The sequence below is a fragment of the Herpailurus yagouaroundi genome, unplaced genomic scaffold (genome assembly GCF_014898765.1).
Source record: "Herpailurus yagouaroundi ecotype Mexico unplaced genomic scaffold, PumYag 199, whole genome shotgun sequence".
NCBI lineage: Eukaryota > Metazoa > Chordata > Mammalia > Carnivora > Felidae > Herpailurus > Herpailurus yagouaroundi.
The window spans coordinates 18,404,639-18,422,982 of record NW_024412430.1 but is presented as its reverse complement, the minus strand read 5'-3'; the positions used below and the strand labels follow the sequence as shown (position 1 = coordinate 18,422,982).

The following is an 18,344-nucleotide window of genomic DNA, read 5'->3' as shown; positions in this document are numbered from 1 at the left end:
GTACACGGGATTCCTTCAACATGTTTAGGACTCAATGAGCTTTCCTAAATGACCGTGTGCCAAGTATCAAGGGAGGTGTGAGAAGCTAACTTCACTGGCCTTTCAGACCACCAACCAAGACCGGTAATCTGGGTCTCCTTTCCTTAAATGTAATATGTCCTACAGGCTTCTCAATAAACCAGTAGCAGCACAGTGCAGAAAAATACATCATCAAATAGGGGTTTACTCCAGAATGCAAGCAGGGTCTAACAGGAGACAATTCTAACAGTGAAATTCAGCATGAGACAAGTCTATGATTTTTTTTGAAAAGTCTCCAAATCTAGGAATAATCTGATCAATACCACCTACAAAAAAATCCCGTAGTACAACATTTCGTACTTTAAAACAACCAACTGAGCTACCCATGCAGCCCTGATGTTTCACACTTAATCAAGAAAGACTTTTAAGTTGGAAATGACAGAAAATGTCTATTACTACTATTACAGAAGATGTCTAGCGACCTACAGCAACGCAATGAAAGAAAAAAAGAACTAAGATGTTTAAGAATTTGGAAGAAGAGAGAAATTACTGCAGACAATAGGACCTCTACGTACATCATCACACACAGAATGGTACAAACGTCTAGAATAAATAAGGGCTTGGAAAGACTGCTGGAGATCAGATCATGAGGACACAGCACAGATGCCAGAGAAGACTGGCTACCAGCTGGCGGGAAGGTGGGGTCACGGGAAAGAGGCAGTTAAGAGAAGAGAGGACAGAGTGTGCTTGAACGCTAATCAAATCGCTCGGAACGGGTGACGGCAGAAAGGGGATGGCCGAAGGCCCCGAGTCCTTACGGAGGAAGAGCTATGACTGCAGGAGGCAAGCCCCCCAGCCCACCCCCCGCCCCCGCCCCCGCCCCCGCCCCGGTTGTCACACCGGGGAGGAGCGGTTTGGATGCCCGTGTACGTGCACATCTGTGACGGAAGATGTGGAGGTCTGAGTGACGGCATGAGGCCGGGCTGTCTGCCAACACCGGGCGCAGGGCAGACAGGGATCTGGGGGCTTCGGAGGAGTAGACGGGGGGGCGGAGGAGGGCTGGGCTTACAAAAGGGGCACACTGCTACCAGCGGACAGAAGGAAGGGCGCTTCGGTTGGTGTTCCTGAACCTACAGTGGCTCCAGTGTGCCGTGTTGGCACATTAACATTTCATAAAGCAACACGAACAATGGCTCCCGACCATAAATCATGCAAGAAGAACTTCTGTTATTATTGTGCAGACACACCCAGAACGGTAATTATTTCTGCCCCTACTTTATCTGGAACAGCCGTGATCTGCTCATTTATTCACTGTCCTTTCCTTTTAGAGAAGCTGCTAGTTCCCACATCTGGCAGTAAGTGGGACTTTCATGACTGAAAAGACATGTTTCCACCTTGGGAAAGACAAAAGGAAACACCTGGGCAACTGAGATCATTTTCTGTAAGACCAGAAATCTGTCTGAAGGCGTCACCTACCTGAATTTTTTCTTAACGCCAGAGCAACCTTAAAGAACTACTCTTGTGTCGTTAAGACAAACACAAGCCAACACTCATAGGGTTCATTTCGATTTCACTTGTTTTTCTTCACTTAGAATAAAACTTAATAATTTTCTAAAAAGTATGGACGATATGAACCCACCCACTGTCACCTAATGACACAGCATATAATGGTATTTATGCGTACAGACGAGGAAAGATTCTCCATGTTGACCCGAGTTCTTACTGGTGATAGCGTGTCTGGTGCTTATCTTCACCTCTGTCCCTTATATGCTGCTATCGCATTAATGAGCTTGTATCCCTTTTAGAAAAACAAAGTCACGGTTCGTTAAGGCAACAACAAAGCAGGGCACCTGGGTGGCTCGGTCAGTTTCGTGTCCGACTCTCGATTTCGGTCCAGGTCACGATCTCATGGCTGTGAGATCAAACCTCACGTTGGGCTCTGCAGCGAAGCGCGGAGCCTGCTCGGGATTCTCTCCCCTTTCTCTCTGCCCCTCCCCCTGCTTGTGCGTGCTCTCTCTCAACAAATTATAAGTAATAAAACAAAACGACGACAAAATGATGCTCTGGTTTCAGGCCCACAAATTTGAAAGAACCGAGTTCCTCATTTCTTGGCCACGAGTCAAACCGATCCAAGCCTGTTAAATACACTCAAAACCAAAGAGGTGGCATTCAAGATTTTTCGCTAGTTGTTTAAACGTGGTACAGACTTTAAGTTCATTGAAAATATAGTTAACTTACCCTTGTAGAGCTTTATGGATTCGTTTGCACTTTTCCCTCAACACTGAAAAAATACCTGTGTGAAAAAAAAATATTTGGAAGATGTGATATTACTAATCTAAACGTATCTCTAAAGATGTTTAGTGTTCAAGCTCATCAACTTAAAATGTGGCCACCCGCCCAGAGACAGGAGCGCCTCTGGAGGCCCCGGCCCGGTCTCGGCATGCTGCCCTCACCTCCTCGCCCGCTCTGAGCGCAAGCTGGGGGAGGTTTCCCGCAACAGAACGAGGGCTCTCGTTCCCATCAGGAGTCTGTAAATAATCTAAGAATAAAAGGGTACAGATATCTTGCTTATTTCTGGACCCTTAACGATTTGATAAAAGATAAGACGCTATACCACCGTTTACTATCTTCTCTTGGACGTTTTCACCTCACTCACGGAAAATTAAAAAACTAAAACATGTGACCAAGAGGCACTCGTGCCGGGCCTTCTGACAAGCAAGCCTATCGGTGTGCACGCAGAAACACGTTTCCTGATTCTCTGAATTAAAACCAATGTGTTAAACATTTAGAGAGTTAAAGAACCCTAAGTTCAGAAATACCGGGTGAAGGCCTGCTTTTCCATTGGTTTCAGGCTCTGTGAGGAGGTGCCACCCCAACCTAAGGCCACATTTGCAATGTAATCAACCCGGCCTAATAAGGAAGCTTGAACGGCCAGTGAGCCGGATTTGGCTTCAGTACCAAATAACGAGTCAGAGGCTGAAGGAAAAACTGGCTAAGCTATAAATTATGTGCAGGGGCACCCGAAGCAGCACACTTCAGCTAACTTCTCGAATGACAACAGGCCCGGAGCTGACCCCTCCTCCTGGCGTCTCCGCCCATCCGCCCAGCCTGGGAGCCGGCCCAGCCCGCCGGCCGGCCGGCCGGGAGAGAAGCCCACACTGAATCCCCAGAGCTGGACGACATCCCGGCCGCGATTCTCCCCACAAACGCCAGGCAACATCATCCGGAGGCACGGACGTCTGGTGCACACGCCCCTCCGGCGCATGCCTCCGAAAGCGCGCCAGCAGCCTGGCTGACGGGGGCCGTGAGGCCCGGGGTCCTGGGGGCAGAAGACCGTACCTGGGTTCTCCTCCATGATGTTGAGAGCCTCGATCGCAGCGGCAGCCAACAACGGGGGCAGCGAGGCTGAAAAGCAGTACCCCTGGCCGGAGAGTCGCTGAGAAGAAACAAACAAGGAAAAGACATGAATACACTTATTTTTTTGGGGGGGGGGTGCTAAAAACCCTAAAGGCACCAAATCTGCACGACCTGCTAACGGTGTGTACACAAATGGTAAAGTGGGAGGAGCCACGCACCTGTAAAAGATACGCATAACAAAACGAGACCTTTTTAAGGAAGATATTTTCCAAATACAAACATGCCGAGTCATTCTCAGACAAATCGACTTTTTATTTACTTACTTATTTATTAAACAAGTTTCTTTAATCTTTATTTTTGAGACAGAGAGAGCATGAGCAGGGGAGGGGCAGAGAGAGGAGGAGACACAGAATCCAAACCAGGCTCCGGGCTCCGAGCTGTCAGCACAGGGCCCGACGCGGGGCTCGAACCCACGGACCGTGAGATCATGACCTGAGCTGAAGTCAGATGCTTAACCGACTGAGCCACCCCGGCGCCCTGACATATTGACTTTTAAATAAAGATTGCGAGGGGCGCCTGGGTGGCGCAGTTGGTTAAGCGTCCGACTTCAGCCAGGTCACGATCTCGCGGTCCGGGAGTTCGAGCCCCGCGTCAGGCTCTGGGCTGATGGCTCAGAGCCTGGGGCCTGTTTCCGGTTCTGTGTCTCCCTCTCTCTCTGCCCCTCCCCCGTTCATGCTCTGTCTTTCTCTGTCGCAAAAATAAATAAATGTTGAAAAAAAAAATTAAAAAAAAAATAAAAATAAAAATAAATAAAGATTGCGACAAACCAAGTCAGAGTGAAGCTGTGTGACTGGAAGTTACAGCCGAGTAACTTCTAACACAGCCAGGGGGCATTAGTTTCAGGAGCTACTGTCTTTTTTTTTTTTTTTTAAAAGAACCCACCTGATGGTCAATTACAAAAGATCTGCCACAGCAGAAACCTCCAATAGAAGCGAGAGAATTCTCCATGTTGGCGCTGATAAGGTCGATATCATCAATCTGTCAAAAAAAGCAAGACGGTGGGAGTTATTCGTCAATTTAAAGCAAGAGTAAAGACCGACGTCAAGCCTGCAGACAGAATCGCAGCACTGGTCACGCTAACATCTTGGTTCAAATGAACCACCTCTGTGCCGATGAAGGAGAAACCCTACAAAGCCTACGGTCACAAGCACGGAAGGTTTCGAAGCGTGCCTCTAACGAGGCCCTTCGGCAATGTACCCCCAGTGGGAGGACAGAAAGAAATTAAAAGAAGAAACCCAAAGCTCCTTGGTACTACGAATATTCTGAGGTTCAAAATCAGTCATTTCCGTGCTTCAACGAGGGTCTAGTGGGCCATGCCCCCAGAAGGTACCTGAGATAAATACGAACAAATCTCAGAGTTTTGAACACTTTATCCCTACGCTCACCTTTTCAAAAATGCAAGGGCAGTTTTTCCAAACATCATGGCAACTGATTCTTTGGCCACGCCGAACCGGGCAACGGACAAACCCCACTGTGCCACGTGGCCTTCTGAGTCGCCACCGTCTCCTCAACTCGATGCTCCCCTGACCCCGTCCTCCCGCTCCAGCCCCGGCACCAAGGTGCACCTGGGCACACAGCGGCCGTTCAAAGCCACTCACTGATGCCACGATGGTGACTGGCCCGATCCCACCTGGGGCTTCTGAGTGGTCCACAGACCCAACAAGGAAACCTGTTGGCTCTTACTTTCTAAAAAAACCTTTTATTATGAAAAACGTCAAACACACACAAAGGTAGAGAGGACAGAGTAAACAACTCTCATCACCAGATTCAGTCACTACCAGCTCATGGGACAGTCTTCCATGTACAGCCTCCTCCTGCTCTCAGCATTTCTTGAGAGCAAATCTCCCAACTTCTTAAGAGTTTCATCTGTAAATACCTCAGTGTGCGTTTCTAAAGGACATGGACCCTTTCAAAAGCATAATCACGAAACCATTATCACACCTAAAAAATGAAAAATCTCTTAATATTGCCAAATACTCAGTGTTCTAATACCTGCCTCACAAAGCTTGTTTTCTGCAGTATCTGCCGGAATCAGGATCCGATTGAGGTCCATCTACTCTGCACCTCTGCTCAGTGCATTTAATCACCAAACAGCAGTCTGCCTCTGGGGAAGGAGTATGTGTCGCTCTAACTCGGGATACTCGCTCTGCTCCGTTATCGGTCGTGAGATGCAGATGACCTAAGGTGACTTCGTGTTCTTTAGTTCAACGTTTTGCCAGAGATCGGAAAGCTTTGACGCACAGGATCTGCAGAAAAGCTCCCCTCAGCTCCAGCACACAGGGGTCGGTGAAGACAGGCTCTGGGGCGGGCAGACGCTGCTCCTCCCCGAGGCTCCAGGGGCTCAAGCCGCCGAGACTGGGGCAGGTGGGGCTCATTTGAAGAGAACACGTGACCAACTCCCTCCAGCTCTCTGGGACCTGAGGCTTGGTGGCGCGTCTGCCGGCAGTGTTTCTGACTCCGTGTCTCCCTCCGTAGAGAAGTCACGGCCATCTGACACCCGTACGCAGAACCCACCGAGAACACACAGTTGTAAATATCGAGAGAACACCCTTTCACTGCCCCCGTCGTATTTTCTAAGGGACTACGTTAGGGAAGTCTTACTGACTTTAAGAAACACACGCAGGCAAGTTTATCCGTTTCTAGAGAAAAGACACGGAAAGCCAAGATCAAACGCTACAGGCTACACAGACCGCAACCTAGGAGGCACCGCCGTGAGTTTCCAGGCTCTGAGGGACGACAGGCCCTGGTCTGGCGGACCTGGTCCCCTGTGGGCTCACTGAAGGGACAGAGCCCAGGGCGGTACGACCCTGCACGCTGACGGGGAGCACCGCCTCGCACCCGTGGTACGTGAACGTGGCCGGCAGGACGGAACCGCGTGTTTTCTGCATGAGGACACACCCCAGAAAAGGAGCAAGGGGCACTTACGCTGATTCCAAAATGTTCAGTGACTCCTCGACCATGTTCTCCCAGGACTCCAAACGAAAGGCTTTCCTCCAGAAAGATTCTTGCTTTGTATTTGTACTTTAACTTCACCTGAGTGGCAAACAGAACGCAACATTAAAGTGCTGGTGACCAGCGCCATCAAGAAGATACTGGGGAGAACAGTGACACCTAGGAGGGAAAAAGCACATCTGGTCCCCAACACTGGTGGGTCTGTAGCTGTGCACCTGCCCGCTTGCTGGGCGCGACCCGAAACCCCGAATCAACACACAAGGCAGAGTGCGGAGCGGCACACACGGAGTCACCTGACCTGCCTGTCCCCAGCTGAGGCTGACTCCTGCCTCCGCTCACACTGGAGACACGTGTTCTTTTCAGCGTCTATTTATCGCTGTGGTTTTTTGTATCTTGTGCTTTTGGCCGGTGGTTCTGGTTAGGACGGCCCAGCACGGTGCTGAAGCGCGGGGTGGCGATCTGAAGTGCCAGAGGGCTGGGATGCGTCTCACGGAGGAAACGCGTGTGTTAGAGAAGCTTCGTCCAGGCATGAGTCACAGCGCCGGTGGCCCTGAGCTCAACGTGAACGACTCAACAGTATGTATTAAACAAAGGCGTTTTTAAACAGAGAACACAAATACTGAGCAACTGGGGGCAGTGCCACGATCAGACGCTCGCAGCAAATGGACGGCACGTACCCCAGGAGCCACAGTCCTGCGGTCGGCAGCCCGGCACCTGTGGCCCGCTTACGCACGTTTCTCAGAACTATAGCTCAGAACACGGCCACGTACGCACGTTTCTCAGGACTACAGCTGGCCCTTGCACGGGTCTGTTTAGATGTGAAGTGTTTTCAATAGATACAGTCCAGCACTGTAAATGTATTTAGTCTTCCTTACGATTTTCTTAATGTTTTCTTTTTTTCTAGCTTACCTTAAGGATACGGTGTATAATACGTATGACATACAAAACACGTGATAATCAACTGTTTACGTTATGGGTAAGGCTTCCAGTCAATAGTAGGGTATTGAGTTTTCAGGGAGTCAAAAGGTATGTGGATTTTCAACTGCATGGGGGTCTGCATTGTTCAAGGGTCAAATGTGTCATGATGGTGAAGAGATTGTATTTTATCTATTAAAAAGTTTTTTTTTTATAATGTTTATTTTTGAGAGAGAGACACACACACACACACACACACACACACACACACACACACACAACATGAACAGGGGAAGGGCAGAGAGAGAGGAAGACACAGAATCTGAAGCAGGCTCCAGACTCTGAGCTGTCAGCACAGAGCCCGACGTGGGGCTCGAACTCACAAACAGTGAGATCATGACCTGAGCCGAGACCTGAAATGAAGTTGAGGCTTAACCAACTGAGCCACTTAGGCGTCCCAAGAGACTGTACTTTAGATGCTCTAAATTTAACAACAATATAGACAGTATAAGGCCAATTTTTAAAGACAAAATTGTAAGACCTTATGAATGTAGACAGTATGTGTTAAATACTGGTTTGAGTATACATAAAACTCCTGAGGAAATGTACATATTCTTCCTTCAGTGGCCTTATGCTTTAATTTGAATTCATGGCACTATTTTCTTAATTCAGAAAAAGTTTTCATTAATATGCCTTTCAATCTGTTTTCCCTCTTTGCTTTCAGGCTTGTAAGTAAGTCCTTTCCCTTTGAAGGTTTAGATGCATCCTTTTCTGAATGTTCTTCTAATTACTTCATGTTACTTTTTCATGTACATGTTGGGAAGCTGAACATATGTATGTTTGTATAGCTTTTCCCCCCTATTTTTTGTTTTTAATTTATTTTTTGAGAGAGAGATAGTGTGAGCGGGGAAGGGGCAGAGAGAGGGGGGACAGAGGATCTGAAGAGGGCTCTGTGCTGACAGCAGAGAGCCTCATGTGGGGCTGGAACTCATGAACTGTGAGGTCATCACAACCTGGGCTGAAGTCGGACACTCGACCGACTGAGCCACCCAGGGGTCTCCCCCAAATGTTTAACTGATGTACTCCTAAATGATATGAATGTGATCAGTTCCACAACTGAATTAAAATACAGCGATTATCAACCACTAAATATAGATGGATTTTTATTAACAATGAATAAGCTAATTTGGAGAGAATTATACCTTTGCAACACTGTTTTCCATCCATTAGTATGTATGAGATATTGTATGAATGAGACAATTTCTAAATATCATGTTTCGGGGGCGCCTGGGTGGCTCAGTCAGTTGAGCGTCTGACTTCGGCTCAGGTCATGATTTCATGGTTCGTGAGTTCGAGCCCCGCATCGGGCTCTGTGCTGATGGCTCAGAGCCTGGAGCCTGCTTCGGATTCTGTGTCTCCCTCTCTCTCTCTGTCCTTCCCCTGCTTGTGCTCTCTTTCTCTCAAAAATAAACAAACATTTTTAAAAAATCATGTTTTAGAACATATTTAAGCATATTATGCCAGTACTGGTACACAAATAGACAAATCGGTGAAACCAAACAGGAATCCCAAAGTCATAATCCTGTAATCTTTACATATTCAATGCTAATATATACTTGACCTGTTCCTTACGCTTTATATTTTGTTTCAAGGCTTGGCTGTATATCTATCCATCAGTACTGCTTTACTATCGTAGCCCTAAATACGCAATTCTGGTATCTTCTGGCCCACTGTACTATCTCCCCCATATTATCCTATCAGTTTTTGACACTCACAAAAACAAGGAAAGGAAAACCAATACAACACATCTCTTTCGCTGATATTTAGAATGTGTCTAGATTTCCTCAAGAAACAGTAAAACACTTTAAAAACAAGATATGAAATCCTTATTCTGAATCCTCATTCAGTTGATGGGCTCAGACTCAAATTTCAATGGCTGAATTCAAGGGTGGTTCAACACGGGAAAATCAACTATACTAATAGGATGATGGAAGATCACATGATCAACTCATCACCTGATTCAGAGAAAGCGTCTCACAAAATCCAAATCTCTCACGGTACAAACACTCAACAAATCAGGACTAGGAAGGAACCTCCTCAACTGATAAAGGGCACTTATGGAAAACCATAGCTAATACCCTACTCCGTGGTGACAGCCTGACAATCTTCCCCCTCACCTCAGTCTACACTGTACAGAAGGTTCTAGCCAGAGCAACAGGCAAGAAGAGGAAATACAAGACATCCAAATTGGAAAGGAAGTAAATCCACCTCTATTCACAGATTATAGGAGTTTATATATAGAATAAGAGCCATAAAAATACTATTTGAGCTAGTAAGTTCAGTAAAAGTTCCATGACATAAGATCAAAACACAAAATCAGTTGTATTTCTATAAACTATCAGTGAACGCTCACCCCCCAAATCCCATTTATAATAATATCAAAAAGAATAAAATACTTAGGAATAAATTTAACCAAAAAGATATAAGATCTGCACAGTGAAAACCACAAAACACTGCCAGAGAAAATTAAAGAGGATCTAAATAAATGGAAATACTCCCGTGTTCATGGATTTGAAGACTTAATATCAGTAAGATGGATAAACTTTCCACAGCAATCTACAGATTCAATACAATCTACAGATTCAATATAATCCTGATTCAATATCAAAATCCAATCTCTGTCAAATATCTATTACCTGTCAAAATCTCAATGGCTGTTTTGTTTTGTTTTGTTTTTTACAGAAATGGAAAAGTTGATCCTAAACTTCAAATGGAATCTCCAGGCACCTCAAATAACCATAACAATCTTACAAAAGAACAAAATTGGAGAACTCACATGTCTTGACTTCAAGATTTACTATAAGGCTACAGTAACTGAGACAGTGTGGTACCAGCATAAGGAAATGGCCAGAAATGGTCATAATCTCACGGGTTGTGACTTCGAGCTCCACATCGGGCTCTGTGCCAACAGCTCAGAGCCTGGAGCCTGCTTCAGATTCTTTGTCTCCCTGTCTCTCTCTGCCCCTGCCCGGCTTGTGCTGTCTCTGTCTCTCTCTCAAAAATAAACATTAAAAAAAAAAAAAAGAAAAAAAGCAAGAGTTTTACAAAACACATCCTGTATGATTTCATTTACAGGAAATTGCACAAAAGTCAAAACTACAGGCACAGAGAGCAGATCGACGGTGGTCTGGGGCCAGGGCTGGAGGTACTGACTACAAACGCATATGAGTGAACTTTCTGGAGAGATCGAAACGTTCTGTAACTTGACTGCAGCGGCAGAGATGAGGGTGTACAAATCTGCCAAAACTTACCAAACTGTACTGACAGTGAATGGATTTCATTAGCGTGTCAATTACACCTCAATAAAGCTGGTTTTAAAAAGCTGGGTCTTGACTACCCTTTAAAGACCGGGCTGGCACGTAATGTTAATGTACTTCCCTGGTATGGCCTGAATGTGCTCCTGAGACCCGTCAGGCAAAGTGGCGCAGATGCGAGGCGTCACAAGTGCTCAGGGACAAGAGGCATCACCGCCCGACAGCCCGAGTTCTAGAATCTGGAGTGACCGCGGCTGCTCACCAGCTCCGGGAGAGGACAAATAGTTCCCGTATTCATGTACAGCCCCTCCACCACGATGAAACGTCGTGTGACCCGAGCCTTGCGAGGATTCTTTAAAAGACAAAAACAAACAAACAAAAAATGACATTTTAAATTTCAGTAATTCCAAATGCAGACCCTGTTAGACACTCCCTAGCACTCCCATCTGACAAGACTGATTCAAGAAGTAAACAGTCCGGATGCGTTTCAAGCCCAAGGTTTCGGACCCGATTATTCTGAGATGAAGAAAGTGCTTTCTTCTCTCATGTTTTTCAGTTCACGCCATGCACTAGGTGACCGCACACACGCACGCACGCATGCACGCGATTTAGGCACTCTGAGAATGACTGAGAAGGGGCCCAAGGGAACTTCCTGGGGAGATGGCAGCGTTTTAGGTCACAATGGAGCCCTCATAGCTGGGTTATCCATTGGTCAAAATGTATGGCTATGATCTGCTCACTTCAATGTCTGTGAAGTTCACCTAAACTAGAAAGACCTGCAGCGCCTGGGTGGATCAGTCAGTTAAGCGTCCAAATTCAACTCGAGCCACAATCTCGCGGATTGGGAGTTCAAGCCCCGTGTGGGGTTCCACGCTGACAGCTTGGAGCCCGGAGCCTGCTTCAGATTCTGTGTCTCCCTCTCTCTCTGACTCTCCCCTGCTCTCTCAAGAATGAATAAATGTCGGGAAAAAAACAAACTAGAAAGAACTGAGGTGGGTGAAGGCAATCATCACCAGAGATGGGGTCGGGAGACGCAGAGGCTCCGGTGATACGAGAACGGCAGGATGTTGCTACCAGAGCTGGGAGGAGGGTAGGGGCTGCACTATACTCCCGTGCTTCCTCTGAACCCGCCGGAGATTTCTCATGATCAAAACCTAAACAGATGAACCCTGCTCTCCATCTACCAAAACGCAGACAAGACCCTTTCCTTCCTTACTACTGGGTCAAGTAAAACTCAACTGTGCCCTCATCCAGGCATGTCTGAGGGGGCAGTGTAAACGGGCTGCGGTGCGGAAGGCAGTCGCGCGGGGCAGGTGGCTCGCACAGGCGGAGCTGCTCGGAGCTCCAGGGCGAAGGTGCGGGAGGGAGAGAGAGTCACTCTGTTCACACGTTCATCAACGAAGATGCGCCGCTGTTTCTTCCAGTTACCGGACACGTGACTTATCCTGATATAAATAAACCTATTTCGAATTCATGAGGTGCACCCTGCTCCCACCCTAATGAGCTCCGGTGTTATTTCTGCAGAGTGGAGAGCGAGCCTCTCCCACCCCCACCGCCAAGGGCGCGCGGTTTCTGTCTCTTTTAGAAAGCTGCCTGGATTGCCTGCCCGCAAATTTGCCAGCTGTAATTACGGCAACGACGAGGCAATTACAATCAGACCCGGCTCTCCCACACGAAGTACATTTAATCAGCAGGAATGCCCTCACTTCATATCCAAATGCGATCCGCAGGCAAGTTTTCATGACAAATTACCGTTTCATATATGATTTCGCCGGTTACCGAACACAAAAGAGCTGTATAATTTTCTTGCAAAGAATCATACCTTTTGATCTTCGATCTCTTGTTCTTTCAGTAGTCGCTCCAGGTCGGCCATGTCGTTATGCTTAAATAACTGAATGTCACTACGTGACGCCTGTAATCCTTTCTGAATAGCAAAGCACGCGGCTCTGTCCCTGCAAGGAAGAGAGACCCACAAACTGGGGTTTAACAGCCTCGTCACCATTCTCGGGAAAGGAGAGCCTGCTCTGGGCCGACCAGCACCCACCCGTCGGCCTGAGCACGGCCAATCAACAGAACACGCTGGGCCCCGGACACACGCGGTCTGCGCCCATCTCCGTGGGTCCTTCTCTCGGAACGGCCTCGCTACCTCTACTCCACCAAGCGCGCCCTGGCCACACTGTAACCGCCCCAGAACCAGCCTCCTGTGCGGCCTACTGCGGGGTGCACGTCAGTTCACTCAGCAATTTTCTCTTTCTGAGAAACACAGGAAACACTGGTGGTCCCCCCCCCCCCCCCCCCACCCAGTGGCATCTCTGGTTTGAGTGGCACAGACTGCCGTTAACTCTGCTGCGAGAAGTAATACTGGACTGTGGACTCTACCCCACTCAGCGCAGAACTCTGGGTCCCGCAGATTAAACTTCGGTAAGATCTCCTAAACGGAGTTAATAAGGGAGAGAATCATTTTTGAAATTAAGGTATAGTATTTAAAAATATAGGGGGGCCTGGGGGGCTCAGTCAGTTAAGCGGCTGACTTCGGCTCAGGTCATGATCTCAAGGTCCGTGGGTTCAAGCCACTTGTCTGGCTCTGTGCTGATGGCTTGGAGCCCGGAACCTGCCTCAGGTTCTGTGTCTCCCTCTCTCTCTGCCCCTCCCCTGTTCATGCTCTGTCTCTCTCTGTCTCAAAAATAAATAAACGTTAAAAAAAAAAATTTAAAAAATAAAATAAAAAAAATTAAAAAAAATAAAAATATATACAACACTTGTTCCGCCAAGATGGGACACTCCTATCTTCCCTATCTTTCCAAGTACAACCCCCACACCGGATATTACGTATAAAACAAACACAAGGAGACTCTGGAAGATGGAGAGAGATGGCAGACAGGCCGAGGACCCGAGGAAGCCGCGACAGGACTCTGGGGACCTCCCTCATCTGGAACCGACAAGGCCGGCCACACGGGCGAAAAGCGCTCACAGAAGCCTGCTCTGTAGCCCAAGGGCAGGACAGGGGGCAGCCGGGTAGGTTGAAATGACGGCAGCCGGACCCCAGGAAAGCTGGGCCCCGAAACTCTGATCCTCACGGAGCTAAAAGGCACCCCAACAATGGCCATGGTGGTATCGGAGAAGGGAGCCGGGACTTTTATCCCCGCGAGGTGGTACCAAGCGAGAGCGCGTGGGGACTCCTGCCGTGGCAGCCGTGGCAGAGGAGGCCTGAGGGAAAGCAGGACTCTCACCAACACCAGCGGAAACGAAAACGCCCCCACTGTGGCATCCATGGAGGCAGAAATGGGACCGTGGACTTGGACCCGGCAGCGTTGAGGCAGCAGTGCCCCCCTGCCCCGACTGGAAGACAAACGGAGAGAAAGCCCGTTAAAACATAAGGTTTAAAGAAAGCACAGGCTGTAACGGCATAATATGAAATCGTCCTGGTTTCAAGTATCACTTGCCGTACCAAGAACCAGGAGATCTCAAACAGAACGAAACAAAACAATCAACAAACGTCAATCCGGAGAGGACGGATGTCAGGGATGATGATTTTAGAGCAGTCAGGACAAAAATGCTTCAATGAGCACTTATGAATATGCTCGGAACAAGTGAAAAACAGAAACCTCAGCAAAGAAACAGGAGACAGAGTCCTGTGGAGATACTAGAACTGAAAAACACAGTAACCTCAAGAAGAAGTACAGTGGGTGGGCTCAGCAGCAGACTGGCGGCGGGGGTGGAGGAAAGAATCAGAGAACTGACAAATGTAACAACCGAAGCTAGTCGTGTAAACCGCAGAGAAAACGGACGAGAAAGGGCAAGCCTCAGGGACCTGTGGAGCCACGATAAAAGATGCCACACTGCGTCAGGGGAGGCCCAAAGGACTCAAATTTGGCAAGAAGCTGAATCCTATAAAAAAGATGAGCGCGGGGCGCCTGGGGGGCTCAGTCGGTTAAGCGTCCGACTTCGGCTCAGGTCATGATCTCGCGGTCCATGAGTTCGAGCCCTGCGTCGGGCTCTGTGCTGACAGCCGGAGCCTGGAGCCTGCTTCAGATTCTGTGTCTCCCTCTCTCTCTGCCCCTCCCCTGCTCATGCTCTGTCTCTGCTCGGTCTCTCTCTCAAAAATGAATAAACATTAAAAAAAAATTTTTAAATAAAAAAAGCTGAGCGAAATTCATATGGGTAAACCCAAAGAAATAACGCCAAGATTATAGTAAAGCTTCTGAAAACTGATGACCAAGAAAAAGTCTTGAACGCAGCCCCCTAAAATGACACCTTATATAGAAGAGAAAAATAACAAAGCGACAGATTTCTCATCAGAAACCATGGAGACCAGAAAAAAGTGCCAAAATATATTCCAAATACTTGGAAGAAGAGAGCTGTCAACCAAGAATTCTGTAACAAGCACAGATATCCTTCAGGACTGAAGGGGAAATCAAGGCTTTCTCAGTTGAAGGACAACTAAGAGAATCTGCCCCCAGCGGACCTCCCCTAAAGGAATGGCTAAAGCAAGTTCTCTACCTAGAAAAAATAAGTAAAGAAAACAAAAGGAAGAATCTTAGATTATCATGAAGCAAGAAAGAACACTAAGTAAAAAGTATGAACAAGCACACTAGGGTTTTGTCACCTTCCTGAAGTTTTCTAAATTATTTTGGATGATTTAAGTAAAAATTACAACACTGCCCAGAGGCACCTAGGTGGCTCAGTTGGGTTGCATGTCCGTCTGGCTCTTGATTTCAGCTCAGGTTATGATTTTTCAGATAGAGAGATGGAGCCCCAATTCAGGCTCTGTGCTGACAATGCGGAGCCTGCCTGGGATTCTGTCTCTCCCTCATTCTCTGCCCCTCTCCCACTAGTTCTCTCCTTCTCTCTCTCTCTCTCTCTCTCTCTCAAAATAAACAAACATAAAAAAAATTACAACACTGTCTGATATGGCTTATACCAGAAATACTTTAGCAATTACATTAAAGGGACGCCTGGGTGGCGCAGTCAGTTAAGGATCTGACTCCTGACTTCAGCTCATGTCATGATCTCACAATTCGTGAGTTCGAGCCGCACGCTGGGCTCTGCACTGACAGTGCGGAGCCTGCTTGGGATTCTGCCTCTCTTTTTCTATCCCTAAAGAAATAAAAAAATAACATTAAAAAAATAAAACAATTATATTATAAACAAGGAGCAGAGAAATGTAAAGGAAGGTACCAGTTTCTCTACTTGAACTGGTAAAATGATGAGACCAGCAATGTGATAACTTATGTGTGTACATAATGTCATATTCAGAGCAATGACTAAAAACAAACAAACAAAAACTATGCAGAGCGAAACACTCAAAAACACCATGGATAAGTAAAAATGGAATTCTAAATAAAACACGTTCACTTAACTCCCAGAAAAGAAGGAAAAAGAAAACAGACAAAAAAAAGATAACAAATAAGAAACAAAAAATAAAATGCCATAAGAAATGCAATAATGATTTTAAATGTAAATGGCCAAAATACACAATTTTTTTTTTCTTTACAAGATTTGAAAAAAATTCAAGTTAATTAACATATAGTGTGCTATTGGCTTCAGGAACAGAATTTTGTGATCCATCACTTACATATAATGCCTGGTGCGCATCACAAGTGCCCTCGTTAATAAAAAACACAGAACGCTTCACGACTGTGTGTGTCCTCTGAGCACAGGGGCCGGGCTAATCCTCTCTGAATCGTTCCAACTTTAGTACACGTGCTGCCGAAGCGAGCACCAAAATACACAATTTAAAGAGAGACTGGCAGGGTGTTATTAAACATGACCCAACAATATCCCGCCTATAAAAGAACATACAATAATAATGTAGTAGTGAAAGTATACATATTACATATGATAAATATACCACTCAAACATTCACCAGAGAAAGCAGAAGTGTCTATGTTAATATCTTACAAATCAGACTTTGGAACAAGGAAAATGATCCGAGACCCAGAAGAACATTATACAATGATAACCAGGATCAATTACCCAAGAAAACTTATCTTGAATACGTGCCGAACAACAGAGCTACCAAAGATGAGAAGCAAACAGTGATAAAAGTGAAAGGAAAAATAGACAAATCACAACCACAAAAACTGTAGAACTACCATACAGAAAACCACGGGTAAGGTTAGATCCGATCTCAACAACGTCATCAACTAACGGGATCTAACTGGCATTTATTTATAAAATAGTCCACCGAGCAACGGCAGAATATTCTTAAGTGACCGGGGAACATATTCCTATATAGACCACATCACGAGGAGTCATAACACAAACTGCAACAAATTTCAAATCTCCAAACACTTGGAAGCTAAACACAGCTTCTAAATAATTTGTGGGTCAGAGAGTCTAAGGTAAAATAAAATACGTTGAACTCAATGAAAATGAAAATAAACACATCAAAATGTGTGGGTCAAGACCACAGTAGTACTGGAGAGGGAAATGCAGAGCACTAATGTATCAGAAAAGAGGAAAGATTCAAGTCAACAATCAAAATTCCCAACTGAAGAACCTAGATGAGGAGCAAAGGAAACCAAGAGAGCAGAAGGCAGGAAGTAATGCAAGAAATCAATAGGGCTGAAACGAACAAGACAACAGAGAAAAGTCAATAAAACAAAGAGCTGATTCTTTGAAAAGATAAATAAAATGGACCATCTCTAGCAAAACTGCCTAGGAAGAGAGTAGACAGATTACCAGACAGGAATGAAATGGGTCGTCACTTCAGGCTCTGTAGACATTAGAAGAATAAGGATATATTAAGAAGAATGCGACATACATATGTTTGATGACTGAGAAGAAATGTACCAATTCCTTGAAAAACACAAATCACCCCAACTCACCAAAGGGACACTGATAATTTGACCAGCTTTGTAAGTACTAAACAACTGATTTCATATTTAAAATACTTCCAAAAATTAAATCTCCGGGCCCAGTTGGTTTTACTGGAGAATTCTACCAAATAAGGAATTAACAACAACCTTATATAATGCCTCCAGAAAATACAAGAGGGAACACTTCCCAATAGATTTTATGAAGTGGTCTCCTGATGCCAAGACTAAAGTCTGAAAAAAGTAAACATCACTAGCCATCAAGGAAGGAAATGTAAACTAAAACCACAGTAAGGTATCTCTACACACTTGTCAGAATGGCTAAAGTTAAAAAAAAAAAAATAGTGACAATACCAAATGCTTCTGAGGATGTGGAGAAACCTGACCATTTATATACTATCTATGGGAATGTAAAATGGTACGGCCACCCTGGAAAACAAGTTTGGCAATCTCCTAAAAAACTAAATCTGCAATACCACGTGACCCAGCAGCTGAACTAGGCGGCATACAGCCCAGGGAAATGAAACCTATTTTCCCAGAAAAACCTGTACAGAAATGTTCACAGTAGCGTTATCTGTCAGAGCCCCAAACTGGAAACTGAGATGTCCTAATAGGCGAGTGGTTCAGCCGACTACGGCGCCTCTGTACCACAGGATACGACCCTGTAACCAAAAGGAATGAATTCCTGATCCACACGATGTGGGTGGATCTCTGGAGAATTAATGCTGAGTGAAAAAAGCCGATCCCCAAACGTTACCTACCATATGACTGCACTTGTACAACAGTCTTGAAAAGACAACGTTACAGGGGCGCCTGGGTGGCGCAGTCGGTTAAGCGTCCGACTTCAGCCAGGTCACGATCTCGCGGTCCGTGAGTTTGAGCCCCGCGTCAGGCTCTGGGCTGATGGCTC

The 18,344-nt window shown here is 46.2% G+C and overlaps 1 protein-coding gene and 1 non-coding gene across 2 annotated transcripts in view; both read right to left on the bottom strand.

The window, feature by feature from the left end:
• Nucleotides 1-18,344, bottom strand: part of SPTLC1 (serine palmitoyltransferase long chain base subunit 1) — a 52,337-nt gene that overhangs the window by 7,308 nt on the left and 26,685 nt on the right. The window contains exons 7-12 of the mRNA XM_040449512.1: nt 12,439-12,568; nt 10,879-10,968; nt 6,361-6,468; nt 4,318-4,413; nt 3,358-3,454; nt 2,257-2,311 (exon numbers count right to left, since the gene is read on the bottom strand). Coding sequence (XP_040305446.1) covers nt 2,257-2,311; nt 3,358-3,454; nt 4,318-4,413; nt 6,361-6,468; nt 10,879-10,968; nt 12,439-12,568 — 576 coding nt within the window. The remainder of the gene's footprint in view (nt 1-2,256; nt 2,312-3,357; nt 3,455-4,317; nt 4,414-6,360; nt 6,469-10,878; nt 10,969-12,438; nt 12,569-18,344) is intronic.
• Nucleotides 16,232-16,338, bottom strand: LOC121013810 (U6 spliceosomal RNA). Its single transcript, XR_005782937.1, has one exon. It is a non-coding gene; the product is annotated as a U6 spliceosomal RNA (small nuclear RNA).